Source organism: Homalodisca vitripennis, chromosome 5, assembly GCF_021130785.1.
Source record: "Homalodisca vitripennis isolate AUS2020 chromosome 5, UT_GWSS_2.1, whole genome shotgun sequence".
Taxonomy (NCBI): domain Eukaryota; kingdom Metazoa; phylum Arthropoda; class Insecta; order Hemiptera; family Cicadellidae; genus Homalodisca; species Homalodisca vitripennis.
In genome coordinates, this window is record NC_060211.1 from 34,213,685 (window position 1) to 34,228,158 (window position 14,474).

The 14,474-nt window shown below is 31.0% G+C and overlaps 1 protein-coding gene across 1 annotated transcript; it reads right to left on the bottom strand.

Annotated features, from left to right (window-relative positions):
* Positions 1-1,176: 1,176 nt before the first annotated feature.
* On the bottom strand, positions 1,177-11,277 carry LOC124361973 (phenoloxidase-activating factor 3-like). Its single transcript, XM_046816082.1, has 7 exons — positions 11,149-11,277; positions 9,220-9,513; positions 8,401-8,541; positions 7,136-7,241; positions 4,288-4,469; positions 3,697-3,798; positions 1,177-1,980 (listed from the first exon to the last, which is right to left on the bottom strand). Exons 1-7 carry the CDS (start codon positions 11,237-11,239, stop codon positions 1,652-1,654), a joined length of 1,245 nt encoding a protein of 414 aa, XP_046672038.1. The 5' UTR covers positions 11,240-11,277; the 3' UTR covers positions 1,177-1,651.
* Between the last annotated feature and the right edge of the window lie 3,197 nt (positions 11,278-14,474).

Genomic DNA, 14,474 nt, shown 5'->3' on the forward strand with positions numbered 1-14,474 from the left:
ACTATTATTGGGAATGTACCGTACATGTTCTCTTTCTTGTAATCTATAATACCAATTTTGGAATTATTTGATCTTTTTTAATAGTTTATAATAGCTAAATCTTGTCGTAGAACATAGAGGCTTGGCAACATATTTGAAATTTAATTTTTGGTATCTGTGTAGTTATTAGTTTGTGATGATAAAATTAAATATCAGTCATGAGAATGAGACAAACGTAATTGGTAATTAATTCTGTTATCACTTTCACTATCACAGCTTAAGTACAGTCAGGGGCGTAGTTAGATTTGGCAGTTCTAGGAAAAAATTTCGGTGGGCCTCTTCATGTACCGTCTCCCTCCCCTGTACAAATTTGGCGGGGCCCCAGTAAAATTGTCCGAAAAAACTGATCTGAGTACAGTAATCAACCTTATTGTGGAACCACTTTCAATATTAGACACTACACTGGTTGGAAGCAAAGTGTTAAAATAAAAAAACATACTTCGTTGAAAGCCAAATTGAACATTCTTCAGGCTGTTTCTAGTGATGCCAGAGTAACAGTGTAGTGTAATATCAACATCAGATCTACACACTCCAAGCAGCGGGCTCGGGATGTGATATTGGCATAGCTGTCAACAACTTGGGCAGACCAAGACATCTGCTTTGTTCAATGCATGTCATGATCATTGTGTCCTTTTAAGTAGATTTTATATAGTCTACAAACGCGGCCTATTGCAATTGTCCTCATATTGAGGAAAAATTCTACATAACCACACCAAACATGACCCACAGAGCCCCAAACCACCCCTTGTTCCAAAGTTTATACATACATCTATACTATATAACTTGGTACAAAACGTTATCTCATAAATATCTCTTCTGTATGTCATTGCATACCAATATGGTGGCCATTTAAACTTTTAAAATATTCACAACTCCGTTATTTATGAACCTAAATAAAAATGTAATATTGTTTTGAAATGCTTTTACAATTTCCTAAACGTTGTATTTTCAACTTCATTACTTTAAAAATATCTTTTACTTTTTTATACAAATATGTAATTTATTTTGAATGGTAAACTACTTACAGAATAATTATATAGAGACTAAACATGTTATTAATGCTGTAAGTGTAAAATATTTCTTTATTTACTTTAAAAATTAAATTTAAATGATAAAGGGAAAATTATAATTTCTGCATGAAATTCAACATTTTTATTGATTATACAAAACTCAAATGTCATATTATCAGCTTGGTGTAATCACTATAGTTAGAATGAGGATGTGATCAAGAACTGAATTTAAACTTGTTAAAATGTGATATACATAATATATAATTAAATTACCTGGATTATTTATACATCATTCATTAATTCAAAACTCCAAAGGTTACAGACCAATATCAAAATCAAATTATCTATGACAGTGTCATATTTAAGAGTAGGCAGACTTGGAATAACCATTGTAAATAATAACACAAAAAGTAAGAAAACCTTAAAGCAAAGAATTAAAAACTTTAATTATTTTTTAATTAATTTTCATTTGAGTTGAATACAAAAAGATTATATTTGTAGATATCAGTATTTTTAAAGTTCTCCGCAGATCCTTGATTCACACTTTTTAATATTTTCTCTTTTAACAGATAAATAATTCTGGTTCACTTCACAAAACACCTTTATGGCTCAATGGTATCCAAAATCCAGGTGAGGAAGGCAGAGATCTTGGTGTAGACGCCCATCACAGGATCGCCATCTCCATGGTTGCAGGGTGCTCCGAAGGATACAAGTCCATATATGTAGTGTTTCTCATCACTATCTGTTGGGGCCACACGGAGCATGAGAGGGCCGCCGGAGTCACCCGCACACACGTCTCGGCCGACGTCACCTCCAGCACACACCTGTATCCTGAGATCTACGATGTCACCAAACTCCGATTCACAGTAGGATGCATTCAACACTGTCACCTTGTTTTCCTGTAGGATTTCTGGTAACCGGCCTTCGGGTACTGCACAAGACAGAAATGCAAATAGACCTTAAAGCATGGTTATATATATTTTTTATACACTAAAAGTTAAAAATTGATCTCCTGTAAAACATAAAAAAATGTGAAGGAAACAGGATTTTTCCGGACATTTGCCATCAATGAGTGATACTAAAAAATCAGAAACACCAAGTTTCAAGATCTGAAATCTGATCTCTTCTTCAGGTAAATAACTAACCTATCACATAATTACAAACTAGGTTAAAATAAACAAATCATACCAGAACATAGTAACACGCGTAAGTCAGGAAACACAACCACCATGTTGTGTTTCAACTTCACTAACTTTAAAACGTCCACTTAATACAAACCTAAACACAACACTAGTTATTAAAACTGAACTACAGCATACAAGTCACAATAGGTCTGCTTTCAATGACCAACCACCTATGACTGACCAGAGTAACGATGGCAAATGTCCAGAAAATTCTGTTTCCTTCACAATCCTTCCATCTTCAAAAACAAATTTCAAACAAAGAATAAAAAAAATGTTATGCAACAATTTTAATTTCACTACACATAATGATTTATATTCTTTATTTTGTACCAGTATAATATGTGTTGTTAAATTGTTGTCATCACATTGTTCAGTGTAAAAATTCTTATTCCATTGTACATTGTAAACAATATTCAACTTTATCATTAACGAGTGTGTCTTTTTGAATCCAGATCAAATACTAAAAGAAGGCTCTAAGTAATTGTGAAGTCAAACTTATAACTATTTCTGTATGTTACATTTATTTTGAGCTGTGAAAATTTGTGATTATTAATTTATTCTAAGGAACAGTAATGATCTCTTATTATAAAGGTTAAGAATGCATAAAAGATTACAATGGTCTCCTTTATTAAGGATCCAACAGGGCTTTCTTAAAATCATAATGTTAACCATTCGTCTGTCTGTCAGTGCAATAAGTCTTGATACTAAACGCTTAAGAGGCTGGAAACTTGGTACATAGGTTCCTCTTGGTGCATGGAAGAACCTTATTGATTTTAGAAACCTTCCGTTCTCTCTGTTTCTGTAAGAGGAAGTGCCTGTCTATATCTTTGTCTGCTCATCTGTGGGATGAGTATTGATAGAAAGGTCCTAGAGACTTAATATTTGTTGCATAGGTTTCTCCAAGGAAAAACCTTTTGGGTCAAAAGGTCAAAGGCTAATCCATGGTATGTGTGTCAATCATTGCAATGACGCTTTACGGTTATTTTGGTTTTTTATGCTACGTTGTATGGGTTTATTTTAGTTGTTTGTTTTAATAAATAAATTTTTAATTTTAAGAACCATTAAATAAGCAATTATATTGCAGAAAGGTACAATAAATATTATAAAGAACCACAGAAATTTACTTCTTTTGGTTGTCAGCTTGTCTCCAGAAACATAGGAATTACAATTTTCACGGATATTCTTTGATATTTTCCCAAAATATTGTGTAAAGTATCAAAGTGGAATGAATAAGCAATATAAAATTAAATGTGTATGTCCTATGCCCTACGGGACTTGTTAGCAGTCTTGTCAAATCACTCAAAACATGTTCTAGATGGCTAGGGTCATCTTCTGGTTTGGGTTACTACAAGTTTTATTGCAATAGCTCAGATTTATCTAAAGGAATTTGTTAAGTATAGTTGTTATAAATGTCTATGAATATTATATTTTAAATAAGAATATTGTTTTACAAATAAACTTACTGCTCTCAACTTGTCCCCAACCTGCTACCATCATATCTGTGTCCGCATAGTCGAGTTCACTCATCTTGGTTGAGACAGGAAGGCAGATGGGCTGTACATACTCTGAAAATGTAAGTGTTCAGTTACTTTAAAAAATTTTCTAACTTGGTTTATTTTTATTTTTGTTAAAAACTAGTAAAATACAAATATATAAGTTTAAAAGTTGAAATGATATTCAATCAAGCTGTACTAGCTTTTATGTACAGTAAATTCAAAAGAATTAAAGTAATATTTAATAGCAATACGGTTTTTCAGGGGTGTAACCAGGTCTTGGCTTTGGGGGGATGAACCTGATTAGAGAGCACACCATGCCGGGTGATATGGAACCAATCTAAATTTAAATAAGTTATACAGAATAAACTTAATTTAAACTAAAAAAAACTGCTTTATTTAGAACAAGTTTTATTGCTCTTATATGAAGTTTTTTTTTTGAGTTTTTAGGAGGGTTTTCTTTCTTCTCATCCCCAGATATTTATGCCACTGAAGTTCTCCAAATGTGTTCAATAGAAGTAATTTTTAAATTTTCACTTAATACGGTACGGTAGGTCTTACCATTAAACTCGATGCTCTCAGAGGTGCGGATAAGACAGATATCGTGGTTCATTCCTCTCTTATAATAATTGTAGTGCTTTGTGAAGGATTCTACTCCAACATCTAACTTGGGTGGGGCACACTTGCCTCTAAAGCAGTCCTTGGTGTGGTGAACATCGTATTCACCCACTCTGATCATCACCCTGGAGACAGACAACATAGTATTCAGATTGCTGTGTGTAGTGTCATATTATTGATGTTATTGGATGTTGTGAAGCCCATCACTCAAGGAGCTGAACAAATTTCATTTGTCTGTCTGTCCTCATCTCAAAAATAAACTGAATTTGAAATTTTGCCTGAAGTTTCATTTCTATATAGGTAACACTGAAGGTACATGTCACTACATCAGTAAGTTTTGAAATCAGTAGTTTTAAAAACACATCCCACTGGTGTCCAAGACTGGTAAAAAAGGATCACTGCTGAGTGCAGATGCTTAACCAGAGAAACATTTAGAAAGGTTAGGCAAGGATTTGAAAATAGGTTATTTTTTTGCTTGGACAACAATGGCTACCAATTCGAACATTTGATTTTCAGTTTACAAATGATTTACAACAGTATTCAGTGAGTAGTTGTGTTGTTATTAGCAGTAGTACAGTAGTTTGTAGACTAATAACTCTTGTTTAAGAAATTACATTATTGGCTGCTGATACCAAATGGATTGGCCGATTAAAATGATTTTTACAAAAAAACAGCATTTTTTATGAGTTTCAATTTGAGGTTGTCACAAGGTATCAGTTGCCATTTCAAAATTTTGACTTTGGGTACGGGGGGGGGCATAGGGGCGAACAACCCCATTTTGAAATTTTTTGTTCTCCTAATTAGTATTGTACACTCCTGTTTACAGAATTTTGATGCTTGGACAACAGTGTATATTTGATAAGTCTTTTAATACAAGTTTGAAGTTTTCAAATGAACACCCTGCATGTAGCTTATGTTCATGAAATTTAATTCTGAAGTATGTTGCTATAAGAACAGCCAAACATGATAAATAACATGTATAAACATGGATGGGTTACAAAAAATTAGGTCAGATATTACAGTTGCTTTAGATTTGTAAAAAATAAGTATGTTTGACATTTGTCATACAGGTAAAATTATTCTGCTGAACACCATACTAAAAGTATGGGGTGATTCAATTGCTGTTCTGAACTTTATTGTAGCACACTGTTTAAATTAGACTATGACAGTCAGTTTATTTAAAATAAAAATGAACTTTAAAATAATAATTTATATATAATAGGAACATCACATCTAGTAAAATTCATTTTCTGAATGTTCCTTTATCATCTTCAGTATATGTGTTGTAGTAATCTTTAAAGTTAAAAAAAAGAAAATATAAAAGTTCTTGAAACAAGTTAAAACACTATTCATACTAGTAGTTATATTATTATCTTATCTTTCCAACAGAAGTCAGTTTGTTAAAGTTATGTCAACAATTTTAAAAAAATATCACTTTTCGTCATTGATAAAAGTAATAAATAGGATTCCTCAGGGATCCATTTTAGTTAATTACTGTGTGCCTGCTATCTTACAGGCCTGCCAATAGATAGCAAAGCAAATGAATTATTTTGCCTGTATGCAGATGGTACTAATCTCAAAGTGTCTACACCAACATGGGAAGAAGTTGAAAACCTAACCTCTTCATGAAAAGATCTATTTACTATTAAACATGTATAAGACTAATTTGATTGTGCTCAAAACAAATCAATCTAAAGAAAGATTTAAACTTATTTATTAGTATTGAAAACCACAATATTAAGAAAGTAACAAAACAGCATTTTTAAGATGAACTGTAGATAGAAATTTGAAATGGAACGGTGATGTTGGAAGGATTATCGCAAAACTGGCTTCTGGATTGCTTACATTAAGGAAAATGCAGCATTTACCTGATCATAAAACTCTAAACAGTTTAGTTTTCATATATCAAAGTTAAATAACAAAAAACCAGAATAGTTATAAAAATATTACTAGACATCTACTATTATAACTTTTTCATTAAAATTCCAACGGTACTTGTTTTAACGAAATCCGTCAATTTATAAGCGACCACAACCACTTTAGAGATAGGTTTGCACAATCCGGGAGCAGCAAACATTTTTTTTTAAACTTCAACATTTTATTTGTTTTTTTTTGTTGTTGTTATTTAACATTTTCAAATGATGCCATTTTGGTAATATTAAAGAAAATAACGCAATTATTTTTTATCTTCCTTTAATCTACTATGTGCCAAATTTGGTTTCTTTAGCTTAACTACTTATAAAGATAATATTTTTTTTAACAAAATAAAAAATAGTAGCTAGCAACTAAACAAGAAATTTCTCAACCTATATTTATATGAAATTTTTGTTTGAAATGATAAATACTATCACTCACAGAATTTTATAACACCCTGTATCATATAACTATACATTTTTTGGCAGACCAATTCAGTTGCATAATGGATCAAATTTATACAAACATTTTCTTTTATTAACTGACAACGACCAATTATATGTTTAACGTAGTATGAAAATAATTATGACCAAATGTGAGGAAACTATGACTGTAAACTTTTATTGTATTTTTTCAGCTATTTCTAGAATTGAACTAGATTGATTTTTATGCAGTTCTTTTTAAATGAAAGAGATGTTTTTTCGTTATTTGCACAACAATCTGAATTGACTCTTTTTATTTCATAAATATTGCCTTACAGTCATTCAGAGTTTATTATAGTTTAAGGTTTCCTCAACGTAAAATGTCAGAACTCAACTTTACTTACCGATCAAACAATATTCTAAGTCTACAGAAAATTGTAACTAACAACACTTACAGATTTTCATCAGTGTTGTCAAAACAGCAATGTGCAGCAGTGAGGATGTATCGGTCATTTATAATGGACCCTCCACACATACCCTGTTCTGTGTCCTTCCTGAATGCTACAATAACACACAGGTAAACATATAATATAGCTCCATGACACCTTAAGCATCTAAATGGCATAATCTAGATAGCAGGTTAAGCTGGGACACATATTAATAGTCTGTGACAAAAGTTATCTAGAGTTACCTACTTATTAAGAAAACTAAAAACTTATCGATGTTAACTACAGCCCTTACCCCCCTTATACCTTTTTTAATTAATTAATTAATTTTTTTTTTTTTTTATAAAAGGAGAAGCCGATCCCCTTTTAAGCCTTATTCTGCCCGTCCTCATGGGCCACTGGCCTGTGCGAGGATCTTATCAAACAGAATAAGGGGGAGAGTCAATACAGTACAAGGTCGATGGTACTGATAAAAAGTGTAAGGGTCACAGACAGGATGCGAACCTGCGCTATCTCTAACTCAGACTCAAAGTCCGACGTCTTAGACCACTCGGCCATCGGCACTCTCATCTCCTGTATGGTTTTGCACTTTGGGGCAATAACAGTCATGCAGATAGATTTTTATTTGGCAAAAGAAAGCTTTAAGGAAAATTAAATATACAAGAAAGCAAGTCACGTTTACCCATTTTAAAGAACTTTAAATAATGACATTTCCTACTATGTACTGTATATTTATTGTTGTCTAATTGTTAAGGAAAATGTGTACCATTTCAAATTTTGGCAAGATATTCATACCCTCAATACAAGAAATAATTCATTACTTAATCAAGTTTCAGTAAGGTTAGAAAAATAAAAAAGTAGCCACATCTTCATGAAAATTAAATTATGTAATAAACTACCTCAGAGAGCTTTTAGTATAGATATGAATAGATTTTGAGAATAGTGTAATGAAAACACTCATCTCTCTTCCCACACACTCCTCATATAAGGCCAAAGGGATTCAGTAATGTATAAACATGTATAATCTTATTGCCCCTATAACACAATTCAAATTAAAGTAAATCTCACATGTTATCTCAAATGCTACTTAGGTTAAAAATTGCTTCAGAAGCAAAATCCAATAAAAGTGTAAGAGTGGAGTGAAAAATCTTTTGGTGGCTAAAAACTAACATGTGTTGTGTCAATCCAATTTTCCCAAACAATAAAGTACGTTGCATTTGTAATGTTAGTTTCCTACTCCTCATATGCAGATGTACGTTGTTAGGTTTACTTACATCTATAGATAAGGCGTACCATCCAAGGATACCTCCCCATTTCTGCATTTTGTCCTCCAATGATCTTTCCGAGGGCTTCTGCGCTGCGACCACATTTGCCCCCATTGTCCAGCAAGTACCAGCTGTCATGGGAAGCTACATCTGTACAACAGTTCATGCAGAGGTCACAGCTTAATCAAAGGAAAATGATTTTACAATTTTTATAAAATAGTGCTCCTTTCTAAATATAGTAATTTAGCAATTCTGAATTAATCTATTGTTTCAATTTGGGACTTAACAGCTAACTTAAATAGTATTGGATTTGTAATAGAGTATAGACTTTCCAGAACAGTTACAACAACAATTTTGCTCTGAAATCACATGTCAATATAATTAATAATAGCTCCACTATATTATACTATTTTTCAACCAATATGTTGTATTGGCCATTGCTCTGCAACATCTTTACAACAGGTCCTACAATGATCACAGCTTCACTTATACAGATTTAAAAAAATTATATGATTCTTTTCTTGGAATGCCTTGGTGTTTGATATTGCATTAGGGCTGTTTTAGCACTCTTTTGAACTCAACCTCAAAAAAATAAAGAAAACTAGCAAAAAAGGAACATAATTAACTAGGGATTTACAATTGATTTAAATTTTTAAATAGTTTACATTTTCAGTATAGTAATAAACAAAAAAATAACATGTGAAATAGATATAGGTATAAAATAAAAGCGTTGAATAAAATAAATTATTTGTGTGTATTAAAAGTGCCAATGTTTCAGATTGAATCAATATCAACAATAGTAATTTTCTGTTTTAAATATGTTCCAACCTTCTCGTATATCATCATATGATAAGGTAGAATCGGTGTCCTTTCCTTCAAGACTATTTACAGTGGTATCTTCTGATTTTTCTTTTTTTGGTGGATTTTGTGGTGCTCGTACTCCAGTGACTTCGAATGCACGTCTGATCTCATCATACAGATCGTCGTCATCGTCATCATCAGGCCAGCTAGGGCCTTTGGGTACTTTGTGACCATGTCCTCTGTGACCATGTCTGATACGATTGGTACCATGTGAAGGATTACGTGGGTTATGTACTCCTTGATTCACCTCTCCATTGCCACCTGAAAAATATGATATAAATATTATATTATTATTATAGTGATGTCATATCAAAGTTATGAATGTTTAGTTTAATTAATAACATAATTAATATCTAGGTTAATTAGTTCACATTGCGTTGAAACATTGCTGCACAGTTAAATCTTTGAAATATTTCTGCGTAACTGTGGAGAGCCATTTTCAGTCAACAGAAAATAAAATGAAATTGAAAATTATTTGTTAACTAAAGATGGCTCTCCACAGCAAGGCAAAAAAATTCAAGACCTATTTGTCATGTTTTGACACAGTGTGAACCAGAAATTCGGATGTGAGTTACGTCACTACCCACTTAAGCCTAAGAACAAAGAGTATTAATGGTATTAATTAACTTTCAAAAATATCTTGATAGGATAATAGTAGTATATTTGTATTAAATGAGAGTTCTTAAAAAACAATGATACAAGATAATTATTAGATGTTACGTATCAAAGTTAAATAAATTTGGGGGGTGATGCTTTACATTTGTAACAATGTGCTAATTCCTCTTTTTGACAAAAATATGAGACTATGGACATCAAATTAAACATATTAAAATGAATACATTTTTTGATGGAAAAAAATTTTGTTATTTTAAACACATAATCATTTAAAATAACTTTTCCCTATAAAGAAAAAAAAGTGTTTAGTCACTCTACAAGGAATAACAAGAATTTGTAAAGGAAAAAAAAAACAATCAGTAAAGTAAGTAAATCATTTAGACAATCAAGAAAAATACATATGGAGATAAAAATATGAAATTTTTAAAGTATGTACATGAGTAAAGTTTCAAGGAGCAGCAAGTTTTTTTATTAATTGAATGACCTAAGGAAATTTGTTTTTTAATATAATTTAATGATATACATGTGTACCAAAAACTTTTTTTTACTGGAGTTATTTAAAAAAATAAATAAACATGTTATAAACTACACTTATCTTGTATACTGTAAAATACTCATATCGCTTTCTTAAACTGTCTTTGGACTTGATTACAAGATGTTCCAACAGTCTGCTTAAAATTTCTGTCACTCTTTGAGGAGCCATACAAAAATGTTTTTACATTTTTTCTGTCTTCATAAATGGCATTTTAAAACCAATGTGATCAAAATTTTCTATAAAAATTATTTTTTTAAACTGCATTACCTTAAGATCTGGCTGTACCTGTGGGCATCTTGAATATCTCCATACCAACAACATTAAACCTCAAACACCCATATATGTTTGGTCATAATCATAAGATTTCTCATTTAAAGATATAATTAATATGCAGCCAAATTAATTTTTAACTGTTCAGTATTGCTAATTGATACTCGGAAAAAGTCTTAAACATTTTTCTATTTTATCTATTTAAATATTTCATATGTTTATGAAAGTGATCGTATACAAGCTTAAAATTGTGTAGATGTTTATTAATCATAAGCATATTTGAAATGAAACATTCATTTTTGCTGTGACCAAAAATGTTTGAGGTTTAACATTTATTGCTTTATGTGGCAAAACTTGTGGATGAGTGAACGAGTTGTTCACATCCACAACTAAATGGATTAATAAATCCATAGTTAAATTAATAACTTGAGTTACTAATTTAATTTTATGCATAATAAACTGTAGTATTAACTAACCTGTAATTGGAAACTCGTTAAAATGACGAGCATGAGCACCTAGCAAGAGGGCTAGGGCTGCAATTGTCACAGAATACCAGATGGACCTCATATTTAGACTAGACTGTACTTAGCACAAGTAAACTCCGATATATATACTGACCACTTCTCCAAACCACGATTGTGAACCACAAAAAGTTTTAAATTCTCACGATCACTATCATACTTCAATAAAGTTATCAACAAATTAATTTTAAGGTATTTGTTTTTGTGGTTTTTCAAAACACATAAATTTATTTTTTGGAAGCAACAAAAAAAGAAAATCTGAATTAAATTCTTTAAGTTCAAAAGAAAGCGTTGAGGATGATATTACATTTAAATTATTTAGAATCTATCAACAGATACTTTGGAGAGCCAAAGATTTTTACTGTCGATGGCTTGTATATTTATGAGACTATACTGTTTGTAAAAAATAATCAAGAAACCTTAATTGAAAAAATCCATAGTTAAAATAGTAAAAGGAATGAAATTGTTGTAAACCATCACAGGTTAAATTTGTAGGAAAAAAGAATAGGTATGCTAATAAAAGTTTTTAAATTTTTTCCTATACAAATTAAAAATGAGAGAAATAAAAAAAAATTGTGTAAGTCTTGAGGCCTGTTTAATAACATCTCAGTACTCAACTGAGGAATTTTACCAAGCTCAAAAACACTATTTGGATATTTTAATTAAGATAAAATTTTCTATAAACTAAAATTGTTATTGTAGCATTGTAGACACAATCCATTGTATATATGTACAATTTACGAATAAAGAATTTTTTACCCTAATTTTGATGCTTGGCCAAATTTCATGGTTCGACATTCACCACCATAGAAGACATTCTTGTCTATGTAGAAATGACGTTACATGCAAAATGTAAAGCCTGCAGATAATATTCATCAAGGAGGTACTTTGCCACATACTACATTTTTGTTCATTGATTTAGGTTTTATAGCAGTGTTTACGTAATAAAAGTTTTGATAAGGTAGGGAGGGTACTACAACGCAAGTGTGTGTTGAAATCAGATCCTGTCATCTTTTACTTTTAACATTGACTTTCGTTCAATTATTTTTCTAATTAATAATCTACATGTGTTAATATTTCATTTGTTAAAATCTCATATAATTGTTCTCAGCTTGTTTACTAATGTATTTATTCTGCTATTTTCTCATTGTCATTGTCATTACCCATTAGACCAATGTAAAAATATTTACTAACACTCAGCCAAATCCCATGGAGTGGTATGCACCTTCATAGGACTCAGTGTTGCTTATAAATGAAGCCTTATGCAACATTTTACGTCTTTAGATCAGTTTCGTTTTGAGATATTGTACGGGCAGACAGAAATTAAATTGTTCTAGCCCCATGAGTAATGGGCTTTGCTAATGCTCAGCCAATAAAGCTCCAGCTATCCTTTATGTTCTTCATTTATACTATTAATACCTCATAGAACATAAAATTCCAGCCTTTTTAATCCATAATATATTATTACTTACATTAATTATTATCAAAGTTTTATTTATAAAAAAACATATTTCACTTTTCTAATGAGATTAGATAATAATATGGTATATGAGATATATTCATTGTGTAAAGGCCATAAACTAAAAATAAATTGTTCTTCTTATTCAAATAAAGTGATTTATAGAGTGAAACTGTAACACACTATATAATAAATATGCAGGATAATTTTAAAATGTCATCATCAAAATTTCCATATTATATCCTACTAAACTTCTTGGGACCAAACTGTTAGATAAACTCCAAACATACATATTTGCAGTACATCCCTTAACATGTACAGGGATTTGCAGGAGTTTCTAGTATACTTCATAATAAACTAGTAATAGAGTTTTCTCTTAGGGATTTCTCACCGTAAAATGTCTATTCTGGAATAATATCCCTTGTGAACAATCATGAATATACTAATGAGTGATTCCGAATATTTAGTACAATGGGAAATAGAAATAATTTTGCTTTTTAAACTCGTGAGTCTCACAAAGATTGTGTTTAAGCAAGAGATCTGTCTAGACAATAACTTGTTAAGTTGTGCAACCATGTCTAACTGCAGCTTCTGCCACCAGGTTGCATCACCGGTATGGACATTTTAGTTTTATGATTTTTCAATTAAATTACTTATAATACTATATAAGGTAAACTGCATTCTCTTTGTCTACAGGGTAAACACATAAAAACTTGATATCACAAAGTGTGATCTATGTGGGTTCCAAATACGCTCACTACCAGTACAAATAGCAATAGAATGTGCAATAGGTGAGCAACTTTTGAATGCTTTTGACAAGATGGAGATAATTTACTTTTTTACACTGTTATGGGCAACAGGACATGGATACTGTACACCAATGAAGAATTAAAATAGCATTCATTGCAGTGGCTAGTTTTTCTGAAAGTTTATTAAAATCAAAAAGGTTTATGTATTTCTGTATTCAAGTCAAATTTGTATAGTGTAGGACGTCATTTTGGCTTAATTTATGGAACGTTGTTCAACAATATTAACTCGCTTGTATTGAAATTATTTTCCAAAATGAGATGTTCATTTTGAAATCAGATTATATGAATCTGTTATAAAGTGTAATCCTTCTTAATTAACAACGAATGTCCTGACACCACCGTCTATATCAAGATTTTCATTTGGAACTTTTTGAATACACTCTATACAGTCCAAAATTTCCACCTAGCAAATATTTTCTCTTCTTACATGTGACGTGAGACTTGGTGGAAAATGTTTTGAAATCAATAAAAAACTCAAGAAGCTGCTGTTATTAAATGGTTCAATTTCCAGGTGATGAACTTCTATGCAAAGGGCTAAAGGAGAATAGATGCTTTATACAGTAATGTTATGAGAAGTGTTTAGGAGTGAATGGTAATTAATCATACATAAAAGTAAGGTAGAAATTTAATCAAAACCTTTCCTGAGATTTATTTTTTTAAAAGACTAAACGGATTTTACTTTAGGAATATGCTGAACACTATACCTCAAATTCTTAATCAAACACCTTAGTAGATAATATATCTACTAAGGATCACTTTTGAAGTTATCTGGATCTATTTACAAGTAAATAGTTTATCTATAAATGTATTAATAGCTTGTTCCTTTGCTTTCCAAATTTCATTATTTATTCATTAGTTTTTTATTGTCATTAATATATACGTACATTGTTATGTTTTATCATGATTTTAATAGTATGGCTGTTTTGTTCTATCATGTTAATGTTTTTATTGAGGTTTATGATCATATGAGTAATAATATTTGGTAATTGGTAATTCAGATCCATATCAGAATT